The sequence below is a fragment of the Symsagittifera roscoffensis genome, chromosome 2 (assembly GCF_963678635.1).
Source record: "Symsagittifera roscoffensis chromosome 2, txSymRosc1.1, whole genome shotgun sequence".
Taxonomy (NCBI): domain Eukaryota; kingdom Metazoa; phylum Xenacoelomorpha; order Acoela; family Convolutidae; genus Symsagittifera; species Symsagittifera roscoffensis.
In genome coordinates, this window is record NC_087063.1 from 18,800,747 (window position 1) to 18,815,335 (window position 14,589).

At 34.2% G+C, this 14,589-nt stretch overlaps 2 protein-coding genes across 2 annotated transcripts in view; one reads left to right on the forward strand and one right to left on the reverse strand.

The window, feature by feature from the left end:
- Positions 1 to 3,469, reverse strand: part of LOC134839730 (uncharacterized) — a 34,762-nt gene extending 31,293 nt beyond the window's left edge. The window contains exon 1 of the mRNA XM_063855352.1: positions 1,763 to 3,469. Within this exon, the coding sequence (XP_063711422.1) occupies positions 1,763 to 1,783 (21 nt within the window). The 5' untranslated portion in view covers positions 1,784 to 3,469. The remainder of the gene's footprint in view (positions 1 to 1,762) is intronic.
- LOC134839246 (endophilin-B1-like) overlaps positions 1 to 14,589 on the forward strand; it is a 240,021-nt gene that overhangs the window by 100,356 nt on the left and 125,076 nt on the right. The gene's annotated exons all lie outside the window — the stretch shown is intronic.

The window sequence follows — 14,589 nt, forward strand, 5'->3', positions numbered from 1 at the left end:
AAGTCGGTGATTTTGATTTGAATCCTGATTATTACCCCAAAAGCAATATTCAGGCATGACTTTAAAAGAAAAGTTTTTATGCTTTGAACAAATCACGAGCGCAGCACTGAATTTTCCGACTGTGTCGACTGAATTTTCCAAAAAATTATCAATTTTTCAATCAAAATGGATTTGTCAAACTTCACACCATGCGCAATTAAAACAAAATGAATTTTTTGAAACTTCAACCTCTGCGTTTACTAATGCAATATGTGAATCAACTAGCAACCCTCAAATTAATTTTAGTGGTTTAAAAGCCTTAGTAAATTGCCGCATAAACTACGGGTTTTAAAACAGTTGTTTTGCAAATTAGCTAATTCAATTAGGCCTAAATGGCATTTTAGCTCCCTGTGGTGTGACACAAATTGAACACGGGTGAAAATCGAAATTTTTTTGAGCTCAATTATATGATGCTTTCCAGTTTGTATAAAAAGTAAACATTTTTGGTTAAAAAACGAATCTTGTCAGCTTAAAAAACCGTCAGAACGAGCAAACATTCCAACTTGTCTTCAAAGGTCGGAAAAAGTACTACCAAAATTAGTATTTGATGATTTTGAAGAAGCAAAAACTTTCTAAAATTTTTCTGTTCTTCCGTTGTCAAAAAACTAACAAAAACATTTGGCTCAATTTCCTTGGATGTGTGAAATATGATTGAAGGAAGTATATGAGCAAAACAATAACTAACTATACAAAGTCTGTTCAATTTTTTTAGAATAGTGTGAACTCACCGAGTCATACGAGCAGGGGCGGATTTGGGGGGGGGGGGGGCGGATGCCTTTTTTCCTCAGCGATTCGACCCCCTGCCGAACCAAAGGGTCCCCCCTTTAAACTAATTTGAGATATCCATTTTTGGCGACGGACCCTAAAACTTTTCTAATGGCGCCTTTGGCGCCAAAATATAATAATTTTGAGGGGGGAGCGCGCGCCGAAAAAAACGCGATTTTTTGGTAAACGTTTTCCAAAAAGTGCCTGAAAACTTTTTTTTGGCCTGTTTTTTCAAAACTTTGCCTGCGGCGCAGAAATTTTGGTCGAAACAAGGTCTTTGTAGTGCTTTGGGAGAGATCAGAATATCAATTTGGTTGACTTGAAAAAAATGTCGACAAAATTTTAAACATTTTTTTGACATTCCGCCCCCCCCCCCTCGAGAAAATCCTAGATCCGCCCCTGCATTCGAGTGTTGTCAAATTCTATTAAAAATGGTGTATATGTTTCATGTTTCAGGCTTGTGATACTGTTTTAATGATTATGACTTGAAAAAAAAATGTCTTCAGCTGAAAATTAATATGTGTGTATATATTCCCTCAAATCAGGATATCATGTGCAATCAATAAATTCGAAATTTTTGCGGTTTCGAGAAAAAAATGTTGCCGATTAATTTTGCTTTTCAGACCGACATTTTTTAAGTTTCATGTGTTTTCATCTTCAAAGCTAGTAAAGCAGTATTAGTTGAGCTGTGGGTATTTAGTTCTGTTCTTAGAGACTAAAGCTCTCCCTGTCCGTCTCCTATCCTGTCACCGAAAAAAAAATTTTTTTGCAGTGTTTTTTTTCCTGTTTCGCTACTGATGGTGTTCGGAACAATCGGTGTTATCTACCCAACAGCTGGTTTTTCCTAACTGTGTAAAAAAAATTTTGACCAACAAACTTATACACTTGAGAGCTACAAACCACATTTGGTTTTTAAGTTTTTTAAAGGTTTTTTAGTGATATTACTGTTATTACTTACCTCCACGATAACAAAGTCCATTTGCAGCTCATGAATTAATCAGTAATCAGAGTAGATAAAAAAAGAGAGACTAATATATTGAAAGAGAGAAAAAAAGAGTAAGGAGGGATGAAGTTGAAAGAACAGAAAAACAGAATGGGCAAATTGTATGAAAACAGGGTCCAATACTCTGTCAGTTTCAATGGGGTCAATTGGGTCGGGCGGTGAAATGCGAGGCGTGTTCTTGTCAACAAGGCCATAAGGAAACTTGAGAACGTTTTACATGTCTTGCAAGACTTTGTTATCATTTAAAATGCCAAATCTTTGAAACTGACAATGGTTCGATCTCGCTGTCCATAACTTAAAGAAGGCATGATTGAAAGATGTGGCGCTTAATAATATAAACATCAGATAGGAAATATATGGCAACAAGTAGAATAAATATGTGTTATTTTAAAACATGCAAAATTATAAATAATAATAGAGATCTCATATTTATAGGTATTTTATGTTACAGCTGAAAATTGTTGGAACAGTGATAAGGAGTTTTATTTCAATTTTTACAGCTGAATGCCGAATGGTTGGCTGATATTGGTATGTTACTTTTTAATATAAAATATTGAGCCGTTGAGCCATAATTAGCACAAAATGAAGAAATAACTGAAAACGTGACTACAAGAAAGATGAAAACTTTTGAAGTATGATGCAAAAATGTCAGCTCATAGCCAGTAATTGTTAATAAATATGGAGCTGAGTTTTGGGGCGACAATATTTTTCTTTGAATCAAAATGTCTTTGGCAATTGAGGGGGAGGAGGGGGATTGGTAATATTTGCGATCACTTCGGGCTCTGGGTTCTTTGTAAAGAAGGGAATATGATTACTTTGATCAGATATCAATCAAGTTCAAATCAAAGCGAGAACAGCTGAAGAAAGAGAGAAAAAATCAAGGACTGAACTGAATATTGTTCACAGACAGAAAGTGTGAACAAGCACCAAAAATAGGTAACGGGGCAAACGATGAGACGAAAGAAACCACAAGAACAAAAAAAAAGAGAAAAAAGACGAACACAGGGGTAAAAATGAATGGTCCGATGCAAAAATTGAGGAATAAAGACGAAGAAAATTAAATGCCTCAAGACTGTACTTTAAACTTAGACGCAAAAAATTAAAAAATACGCTTCAAATTGCATATGCATTCAGATTATGGAGAAAATAATGAGATTTTTCCTCCTTTATTTTGTTTCATCCTCTCAAATTTGGTTGGTTGCATTTTTCCTTGTATTTTTTGTCTTCAATTGGTAAAAACGCCCCTAGTAAAAGAAGTATAAAACAGATTAGAAGTCTAAATGTGCATTGTGTTTTAAAAAATCTGATAATGATGTTTTATTACCAATTATCCACTTGCTCAGGGACTGTTTGAGGGGAGAGCTTTCAGTTGTGACAGAGATTAGTGTCAGGTATCCAATGCCATTATTATTTCCAGTTGTTGGCATCCGTAATGCTATCTATCATTTTGACCTTACCATTAATACCATCATCATTTTGATGCCATAGTAAGCAGTGTTGCTTGGTATAGGGCTCCCAGCGGGTCCTTTGAACAGATATGGCAGCAAATTAACCCTCATTAAACACTATCTGCAGCCAACACTGCTGCTTCACAGTTAAAAACGACGGAAGACAGACGGGCCGCTGAGCAGACGGTCCATGAGCAGAAAAGTTTAAGTACTTTGTAACTATGCTCTTTTAATAAATATTTGAGCGCTTTTTGCTTGTTTCATTTTTGTTCAAGCTAAGTTGGATTTCTTCTTTTTTATATATTTATTTTTTGTCCTAGTCCAAAATAAGTAAAAAACGCTCATCATTTTTTGCTTGTAACGGAAGTTTTCATTTCTTACAGTTCATCTTTTTATGCTTTTTTGTTTAAATTTCAATTTTATTTATAATGTTTCCTTTTTCATTTTAGCTCTCTAAGTTTTAAGTCTTGTCGATAATGTTTTTCTGCTAGCGCAACGATTCATTTTCCTCTGTCATCATATAACACCATGATGTGTTGGTATGTATATGAATGCGAATGCAATAATAAAATCTTTTACTATATTCTAAGGTGTGCTGGCGTGGATTGCGTTTCCGTCCTGACCGGGTATGAACAAATAAAGCCGGCCAGTCAAGGGTCATCAAGGGTCTCTTGCTCTAACGCCCTCTCCTCTTTTTCTATCAAATCTGGTTGAGAGATTCGGGAATTGGTGCAAGTGTGTCTTAAAAGTGCATTATCCATAGAAATTCTTGTAAAAACTTACTACAAAGCTCTTAATCATTTCATTTTTGAAAATAAAAGTACAGGTTAAGAGTGCAAAAGACCTGAAAGCACAAGAACTTGAATGATTAAATATCCAACTTCCTTAGCATCTGTTTGGCTTTTAAAAATACAGTTCTTAGTGTTAATTGAAAGCATTATTTAAAAAAAATTATGGACCAAGTTAGCGCGCGCGCGGAAGGGGGGTATGTTAATTTGATATATAATCATCTATACTTGATATCATAATAGAACGCATAATCAAATTGAGTCAATTAGTAAATCGACTAAATTATGCAAAAATATCCATCGAGTGTTGTTGTGTCCTTCTTTGAAAAGATGTACTACTGCAATGGAGATCTTATTGCACTGTATTGTACGGTGTTTATTTGATAGTATTGATTGATTATTGGGCTTGGACACTCGATCCCTAAGTGCAAACACACACACACAGCCTCGCTATTCCCGCTTGAAAACCTCAGAGGCGAAATTGTACCATGTTGAAAAAGAATTGAAACAACCATCACCTTTTTTGTTTTCCTATGCTATAGAACATGTAATTTCTACCAACTACACAATTCTATTTTTTTCTCCCTATTTCTTGTGTATGAAGGAATTTTCTGATTAACTTTCCAAATCAGACCAAAAATCACCGCTACACCGAAATTTTGTGATCAAGTGAACTTTTGTTACTCAATTTTTTTGCGTAAATTCAAATTGAGCTAAAACTGATTAATCCATTTTCTGAGAAAAAAAAATAGATTTAACATAGTCATCTGCGAGCTATGCGAGCACTGAAACGAAATAGGCGGAAAACTGAAACCCTAGAGAACAAAATTGGCTAGCAGATACACGGCTTTATTTTCAATTTTTTAAGGAGTTTTGTGGACTGAAAGCACAATAATTTATTTTTGTTTTCAGATTCAACTCTGAAAAAGACGTTTCAATGCTTCCTGGAAGCAAGGTTTGGCCCTTTAAATCAATTCTGGCGTCAATAAGTGATCAAACTTCGAAAAAAAACCATGCCGTGTATAAAAAAAACTAACTTGACCTCTATTTTCTTTATCTAACATCACCATTGGAAAAAAGGTTTCTGCAAAAGTTTCCATCTGTTGCGGACACAATTGCGAAACATAAACATACATATGTTAAAAAACCTCGAAAATGGTTCCAAAAAGTATATCTAAATCACTCCATAAATTTAAAAATTTTAATAATTTCGCTTGAAAATAAGATCGAAAGTATTTGGAATCAGCTTCACTTACATTAACACCAATATGGTGAATTGACGTCAACATATTTTTTTCCGGGTTATGGGGGTTTAAAGATTGCAATTTAGGCCAACTTGGGACAATTAACGCGCGATATATTTCGCGCTATTAACGCGTAAGAAATCGTTCCAATTTGGGTGAAAGAAGCTTACTTGCCATAATTGATTTTTTACTAGGAGCAAAATTTATCACTTCGTACTTTATCTGGCGTGAGTTGGGATGATTTTTACATTAAAAAAAAACGTTTTTTTAGTTCATTTTATTTTTATTACAATTTTTTTCATGTTATCACTGCTCCATATACCTTAAAAGGTAGTACGAATATTCAGGGCTTTGTCCTGATACGAGCAGGCAGTCTTGTCTATGTTTTCTAGACGCAAAAATATTAAACATTTTAATTTTCCTAAGCTATCATGCATCAAAAAAAAGAGTACCGTTTTGTTTTGTGAAAAGTACAGAATAACCCAACCACAGCAATCGGTGCGTGAACAAGGCAATTAAAAGTTGCTAGAAAACGATTCAATTTGCTTAACTTTTCTTTCAAAATTTTTGAAGGCGTTCAACACTGCCGAAGCAAAACAGTGCCGAAACTGAAAAGGTGTTCAACAGTGACAAATATTGAGGATATTCGATTTCGGTTGCGAATTGTTGACAATTTGTTTGCATACTGTTTTTTGGAGCGAAACCAAGAAGGAAATTTGACAATCTTCCTGAGTTAATTGTTTGTTCAAAAAACCGAATGACGCCGTGCTTGGCGAACTTTTTTGTTTAGCAAGCGGCATCAACCAAAACTGCCATTTTTGATTTTTCAATTTTCGTCGATATAAATTATTTTACTTGTCAGTGATTTGGCATCTGTAAAAAAACTGTATTCAAAATAGTTTTTGGCCCAGTCGAACTTCTTATCGGCACTGCTGTACTTCGGCTCTGGTATACTGCCCCAATTTATGGAAAACTTCAAAATACTTTGATATTGATTTGAGCACGGAAAACAATTAGGAGTCCCATTGCGGAGAACAACTGCAGAAGCGTTACAACACCACTTGCGATATAATGACGTACAACACCACTTGAGCATAATTACTACAGAGGCGATGCAACACCGTTTGAGATATAACTAACGCAAAAAGAGCACGGCCTGAAAACAAATGCTATAAAGTCGAAAAAAAATTGTGTTTATCTCGATAACGTTCCTGAAAAGCATGATTGTTAGCGTTAAATCATAACTAAGTACAATTTATCGAGCAGCACCTAATCCGAAAATACGTAGCTGATATCAAAACAAGACTCGTATACCAAGGCAAACAATGAATTTTCCGACTGCACCTTAATCAATGTCGATTTGTTTTTGGGAAGTGGAAATGATAAAAATCTATAAGTTTTGGAAAATATCTAAGATCAATTGTGAAAATTTGAGTCGCAAGAAATTAATGCGACCGATTAGCTAGCCTCATTTCAGTTTGGAACGATTTATGGTGCGAGTAAGTTCATCGCGCATAATAAACGTTACGCTCTCTGTATTTTGAAAAAAAATCTTCGAAGCGCGAATAATTTACTCCAGAACATGGACAAATTAGCAATTTTCCTGGCAAAATGTATTGGCAAAATTGCCGTTTCTTAACACGCTTTTTGGAGTCCTACATACAATTCAAATGACTTCTAGAAGGTATTACACTATATATCCTAATTCTAAGAACCTGATGTATATAACAAAGTGACTTAAAGAAAAAACGCAGGGTCAAAATTGCTTCCGAATTTTTGAAAAGTCTGGAAGTTTGAAAGACGCTTAGTGTTTTGTGGGTAAGATATCCTTTCGACTGTCTCTCATCATCTGCACGTGAATCAAAATGCCACCCATAAAAACGTTATTTTCTGAGCCAAAAAATGCCGAAATTGATTGAGGCAATTATAATTTTTTGAAGGTTTCAAAAATTGTTTTCAACTTTTTCTCGAAACAAACTGATTTTTTGTTTCGTCTGAATCTGATTCTTTGGTTTTTAATTTAAAAAAAAAGATTTATATACGGGTTAGTTGGCCAATTTCAACTAAAGATGGTCTTAATACCTTACCTTGTAAAAACTATTCTTGTAAAACTTTTGTGCTGATATTTTATTAGTCAATAAATTATTCCATCTATGATCATATATGATTCAAAGCTGACCAACTCTGACTCAGATTTGATCATGTCTATTGAAAAACTGTATGTAGTTCCACCACTTTCAATAATGCTAAGGGCTATTTGGTTCATGACCAGACCTGTTGGGGGTATCTAAAAAGTGAACAGCTCTGATTTTGCACACAGAGACGAAGCGGAAATTCGCATTACTTGCAATACAACACAGTCATAAAACATGAAAAACAATTTAAAATGTCGTAAAAACTAAATTAAACAAATTTTTTCCATAACTCGATGAAAGACACTTGGGGCTCAACTAAAGCTGGATGCACGCGTTCGAGATTTTTTTTGAATTTGTTGTGCTCTTGCGGTACGAAATGTGTAATTTCACAAGTTGAACTTTGCCCACAACCTAAGCTGTTTCTCTACTCAATTAATTGAGAAGAATGAAACTTTGATATTTTGGAATTTTCCTAGAAACATAAAACTTCTATTACCAAAAAGAAGTAGCCGCTTCTGCAGAAAAAAACTTACGCAACTTTTTTTTCGATTGAAATTTTCAACTCAGATTTGATTGGGTAGTTTTTAATAAAAATTTAAAAAATTCTAAGAGATGGTCAAGATTCAAGAAGTAGACTTTCCGAAATCAGTAACTTTTATCTGCTAAAATCAAGTTTGTCGGTAAAAGTTCCCAAAATTGGGTTTCTCGATGAAATGCAATATAAGAATTGACCCAATAATTTTTGAGTAAAGTCACAAAACTTCCAAAAACGGTCGAGTTTTCAAAAGTGTCACTTTTGCGTCAATTAAAGCTATGATATCAGATTTGGCAGGTTTCTTCCGAGAAACGTAACTTTTTGTTTCCAAAAGTTTGCGAGTAGCCGTCCGTTTATGCAGAAGAAATTCGCTCTACATGTAATTTCAGTTGAGCCTAAAAACTCAGGTTGGGAAGAGTAGATCTCGGGAAAAGTCAAAAAGTTTCAAAAAATGGTCCAAAAAAAAACTTTGACTTTTCCGAGTGCCATGATTTTTCGGGCTAGAAACAATTGGGCCTAGTCGCGTATTTCCCACATACCTATCCTTGAAGTGAACCCAAAAGAAAATGCTCAAAAAATTGACTTTTCCGAGGGCGATTGTTTTTTGTGCAAAAGTATTTGTAGCAGAAGTGATTTTTCCAAGCTGTAAACACGATTGATCCCAAAAACCCATGTTTGGCAGGGTAGTTCTAGAGAACGGTCAAAAATTTCAAAAAACGGTCAAAAAATCCAAATTTTGTCTTTTTTTTAGCCATATTATTTCATTTGAAAAGTATTTGAGCGTAGTCGCATATGCAAAGAGCTTTCCAATACTATTTTTTTGGATTGAACCCAAAATATCAAATATAGGCGAGTTTTTTTGGTAAAAATCAAGAAGAAAAGGCTCAAAAATCAAAACTTTGACTTTTCCGAGGACGAAAATTTTTGGCCAATATAAATTGTGAGTGGACTCAGGGAACTTTCCCACTACAGGTTATCTCCATTGAACCTACAACTTTAGGTTTGGGACGTTAGTTTTTGAGAAAAGTAAAAAAAAATTTAAAAAAACGATTTAAAAAATTAAAAACTTCAAGCTTCGCGTAATCATTTTGTGCGTTAAAAAGCTTGGGCGTAGCCATTTAATAAAAAAAATTTTCATTTCTGTTTTATCGGTGAAACAGAAATCTCAGATTTGGTTGGTAAATTTTTGAGAAAGCAATAAAAAACCAAAATTATCGGTCAAACTTTCCACCCACGGACTTTTTGGAAGTGATAAAGCAAAAAGAGCAAAAATGGAGACCCACAAGTGTGTAGGCGGGTTTTCTATAAACACCCCCCATTTTTTGAAAATCGATAAAAACAATTTTGAGAAAAAAATAAACTTTTGCGAAAAGTGATAAAAGTTTTACCAGGCGTCCCAAAAAATAATAAAACACCCATTCCCAACATTTTCATTAAATCTGTTTTTATCGAACGGGAAATCTAGGCAAACATGCCAAAGAAGACATCTTAAATTGAAAGTAGAAACTGAGCATTTTAAAGAAGTTGAAACAAGGCCGACAATTTTTGAGCATCAGTTGAGCCGATTAAAAAACTGATTTTGTAAAATTTTTTTAAAGTTTCATGTCCCCCTGAAACTACTATGTAGAAAAATCAATCGCCCAGTGGTAAATAGTAATTTAGTACCCTCTAATAAGTGATCCAACTGATTTTGTTGGGATAGTTGTTAACCCAAAAAAGTCTACATTCCGATTTGATAACGCTTGCTAATCGCAAGCGTAATAAAAACCTCAAAGCGAATCGCATTCCACCCACCTCCATTTTTTTTGGTTAAGCGTTGGATTCGATTTTTACAGGTGTGGGTAATCTTACAGCAAGCTATTTTAGCTTTGTACGATCTGGGCTTCATTCAATTGGATTGTGCCAGGGGCTATGGTCGTGTCAGATAAAAGAAGGAAAAGTCAGTCATTATTTAATTGGGACGAACACGACGGGCGGAAAAGAGAGCCGGTTGAATCGCAGCCAACAATTTATACGAAGCGGTGAAATACAAATGGAAAATTCTACCATGCCTCGGTCGAGATGCTAGTCATCTTTCTGGCTGATTAGACCAAAATTTGATATATTTTTCTTCATTTCTGATTTAATTTGGTAGTTTTAGCTTTCTCGTTCAAAAAATCAAAATAATTTCGTATTTGTTTAAACCAGTTTCAATATTGTTCGAATATGTGCATCACGAAAATATTTTTTGACCAGTTCGTCAAAAATGGGCTTCATCCTCTCAGACCAAAAAAAATGTGGTTTGTAATTGAGTCATTTTATCACATGTGTTAAATGTTTTAAAAAGTTTTTTTTAAAGCTTTTAGAAGATAGGTGCGAGAATGGAAATTGTAAAGAAGAATTTTTAAAACAGACATTTACGGTTCCGACCATAAAAACCACCTGCGCATAACAATATTTATTTTAAGCCAGATTCGTTCGAAGAAATTTATCCGGCTTATCCGGCTTAGACTGTTTGTTTCGAGTAACGAAGAAAATGACGAAAAGTTTATGCTTGCTTGGGGAACTTATTTTTATTCAGTTTGATTTTTCTAACTACCATTTTTGACAAACTTTTTTTAGCATCTGAAAGAGCTGGAGCTCAAGTTTTTTTTATTTTCGATAAATTTTTCTTCAGATATGGGGGTGTAAAAATTACTAACTTGGTCATTTTGGATGAAGATAAAAAAAGACACAGCGTGTGCGGAATGAAAGGAAGAGAAACATTTAAACGAAAAATAATTCAGTTTTTTTAATGATTTTTTTTACAATTTTATCTTCAGCTGCCGAAAAGACTGGGCTTGCCAAAAACACCAAATGGTTTGCCGAAATTCAAATTGCTTTAATCTTTAAAAAGACAAAAAGAACACCCAATATTTATCTCAAACTATGAGCTCAACATATCAATAGTTTTCAAATCATATAAAAACTCCCCTCGAAAAAGGCTAGAGAAAAAACCATCCAGTTCACATATACTCCGTCACTTTCTCCGAAAGTCAGATGATTGAATGGAAATAAGGGTTGTCCAAATTCAAAAGATATTTTACCAATTTTAGCCATTAAAATTAGTAAATTTCTTGGATTTGAAACTTGCCAATTTGGCCATGTTCTGTACTAATTCATGCAAGTTTTAAAGACCCATTTTGCATGTAAAATCTTTGGATCAATCGTACATTTTGGAAGCCTCATTTTGGTTAAAACTAGGAGAGGGACAGAAAAGTTAAAGAGAGTATTGTATCTCCTAATTAACCAATTTAATTATCATAGTTTAAAAAAACAATATGGATTTTTCAGGGATTGAACAAGGACGAAAAATGGATTTTTCAAAAATAACTTTTAGGAGAATATTATATTACCTAGTTTACCGATCTAATTATCATAATACAAACAACACGTCGATTATTTGATTTTGAAGCGTATATCTAAATACAATTTGTATGAAAAGTTTTTAATTATTTTTTTAAATTAATTCCGCATATCGCGTTTGTTTGAAAAAGATTTTTTATGCAGAATTATATTTCAAAATGAGTAGATGCTTAACGAGGAGATTCGGTTGTAGGTCACTCAAGTTGAGGTTGTACGGTTGATCCAAATAATTTTTTTTCTGACTTCTCTAATCGGAACTTTTTTGACTATTTAACAAACCGTTGTGACGATAGTTTTTCATATCATCAGAAAAAGTTAATGTTTTGACTTGACAAGCAAAGCGATTTTCTACCTGTGATTTTTGTTCGTATGGAAGTTTGAAAGTTGCCAACTTTGTCACTTTTACCGTCCCATTAAAGTAACAAAAGGCGAAATTAGTTAGCATGAATTGAAATGAGGCCAATAATTGTTCCGACTTTCGATACGAAAGTGACGGAATATTTGTGGTCGAGTTGGGTTTTTTTTTCTCCAGACAAATTTCGACTTTTTAACTTGCCAACTTCGACGAAATTTTTTTTATATCATTCATAAAATATTGTTGTCCTGAGCTTAAATTTGAAAAGATATTTCACCTGTGATCATTTTTCGTAGAGCTATGAGGGTTTAAAGATTGCCATTTGGGCCATTTTGACCAATTTGGGACAATTAACGCGCGAAATATTTCGTGCTATTAATGCGTAAGCGGAGATTTAATCCGTCTTAGAAATCGTTCCAAGTTGGTGGTTGAAAGAGGCTTATTTTCTATAATTGATTTGTTACAAGAAGCGAAATCTATCCTTTTGTGCTTTATATGGCGTGTGGGGGGGGGGATAATTTTCATACAAAATTTCAAATTTTATTACATTTAATTTTTATGTTATTACTGCTCCATAAACCTTAAACGGCAGTCGAAACTTTCAGGGCTTTGCCCTGATACGAGCAGTCTTGTTTTGTTTTGTTAATACACTGCCAAAATACATCACTTTATATTTCCTATAGCGTGCGGAGCCGAAGAGAGATAAAAACATAATTATTGAAAAAATTAACTAATTTTCTTAGAAAATTTACAAAGCAATCTAAACATTCAGGGCAACACCTTGATAAAAGAAGCCTGGCTTAGCTTTATTGTACGGACATTGACATATTTGAAATGGTAAAAAAAATTGTCAAAAAATATAGTCTAGCACGTTAAAAGGGTAAGAAAAAAAATTCTTGCGAGCATATAAACTCCATTATTCGCCTGAAAAATGACTAAACATAGCTAGCTATTTTTCAAATCGCATAAGCAGTTGAGATCAAAAAATAATTGACAAACAATACAAAAAAACGAAAAAAACAATACTGTTTGATTAGTTAGTTGGAAGTGTAAAAAACACGACGCTTAGCTTTACTGAAGAAGATTAGCTTACGTAAATTATTTTAAAAGTATCTAACGAATAATATTAACAATTTTCTGCTATTTTCGCAAGTAAGAGATAGTTAGTTTTGTTAATCCTACTTTCGTATCGAAAGTAATTGTTCCAACTTTCGTAACGAAACTTACGGAATATCTGTGCTCGGGTTGGTTTTTTTCTTCAGACAAATTTCGAATTTTTAGCCAGCCATTCCTGACGGAATTTTTTTGTATCATTCAAAAATGCATTGATGTCCTGAGCTTAAAATTGAAAAGATATTTCTGAGGGTTTGAAGATTGCCAATTTGGGACAATTAACGCGCGATACATTTCGCGCTACTAACGCGTGAGCGGAGATTTAATCCGTCTCAGAATTTGTTCCAAATTTGTTGGAAGAAGCTTATTTGCCATAGTTGATTTGTTAATAGTAGCGAAATTTTCCATTTTGTTTTTTTTTTTGGTCTCAAAAAATCTCAAACTTAAAAATATACAAATTTGTAAAAAAAAAAAATGCTTTTTTAGTGTTATTACTGCTCAATAGATTTTTAAGGCAGTCGGAACATCCAGGCCTTCGCCCTGATACGACCAGTTTTGTTATTTTTTTGAATTTTCACAGATTTTTCCGCGCGCTATTTTGGCTACCATACAACGTTGCCACCAAGCATGTAAAAAACATAAAATTGGATATCGTATATTGAAATCTGGTTGTACCCAGATCGTTCCCAGTACCCATGTTTAGAAGTGATTGCTGTACTTTGTACTAGTTGTACTAGTTTTTTTCTGAACCAGTAAATTCTTTTTGTTAAATTTTTGATAGGGTCTTTTTTACTTTAATTACAATTTAATGACGGGCGTCGACAAAACTGATGCCAATATATAACTTTCGAAAATTTTGACGACCTTTTTTTAGGTCGACCAAATTGATTTGTTCATCTCTCCTAAAGCACTAAAAATCGTTGTTTTGGCCCAATTTTTGGGCCGTTTTGGCCGCTTTGACTACTTTTTTGACTACCTTTTTTTTAAGGCCTACCAAATTGACTTTTCGAGCTCTCCTAAAGCACTAAATGTTCGTTGTATTGGCCAAAAATGGATTTCTTAAAGGTTTCAAAGGGGGACCCTTTGAGTCGACAGGCGGTCGAATCCCTGAAGTAGACGTCCGCCCCCCCCCCCCCCCCCCTCCCCCCGCCTAAATCTGCCCCTGATATATATATATATATATATATATAATACTATATATATATATATATATATATGTAAAAGAGCAGCTGGTGCATATAGGGCTTTGCTGAGTTAATGGATAAATGTTAAAATAGACGATCACCTAACTTTCATCGATTTGGGTTATTTTCAAGAACCTCCACATTACATTCCATTATGAAAACTTTTTGCGTCGCAAAACTTCTTCCATGCTTTTTGTTTTACAGTGTTGGAGAGCTACAATCAACTCAAGTTTTCGGAACAAGGGACATGAGGCACTCTTTAATACTATTTTGCCACAACCATTGTTTTGAGTAGACGAAACCTAAGTTTAGTAAGAAATAATATATAACAATCCTAACGCTCATTTATACCAGTCAGTTACGAACTTATGTTCTCGTCAAAACAGTTATTTATCTGTCAAAACTGTCCAAAGAACATTTTCTACGACTTCTCAGAAAGGTTAGTGTTTTAAAAAGCCGAAAATACGGGCTCCTTCTCGACTATCTGAGCTCAGAAAATTGAACTGCTCGGGAAAAAAAAACGTTGCCTATCGTTTATTTGAGGTGCTTTTCATGAAAAAAAGGTCAAAAGTTTTGTTGTACTGGAATCAACAAAC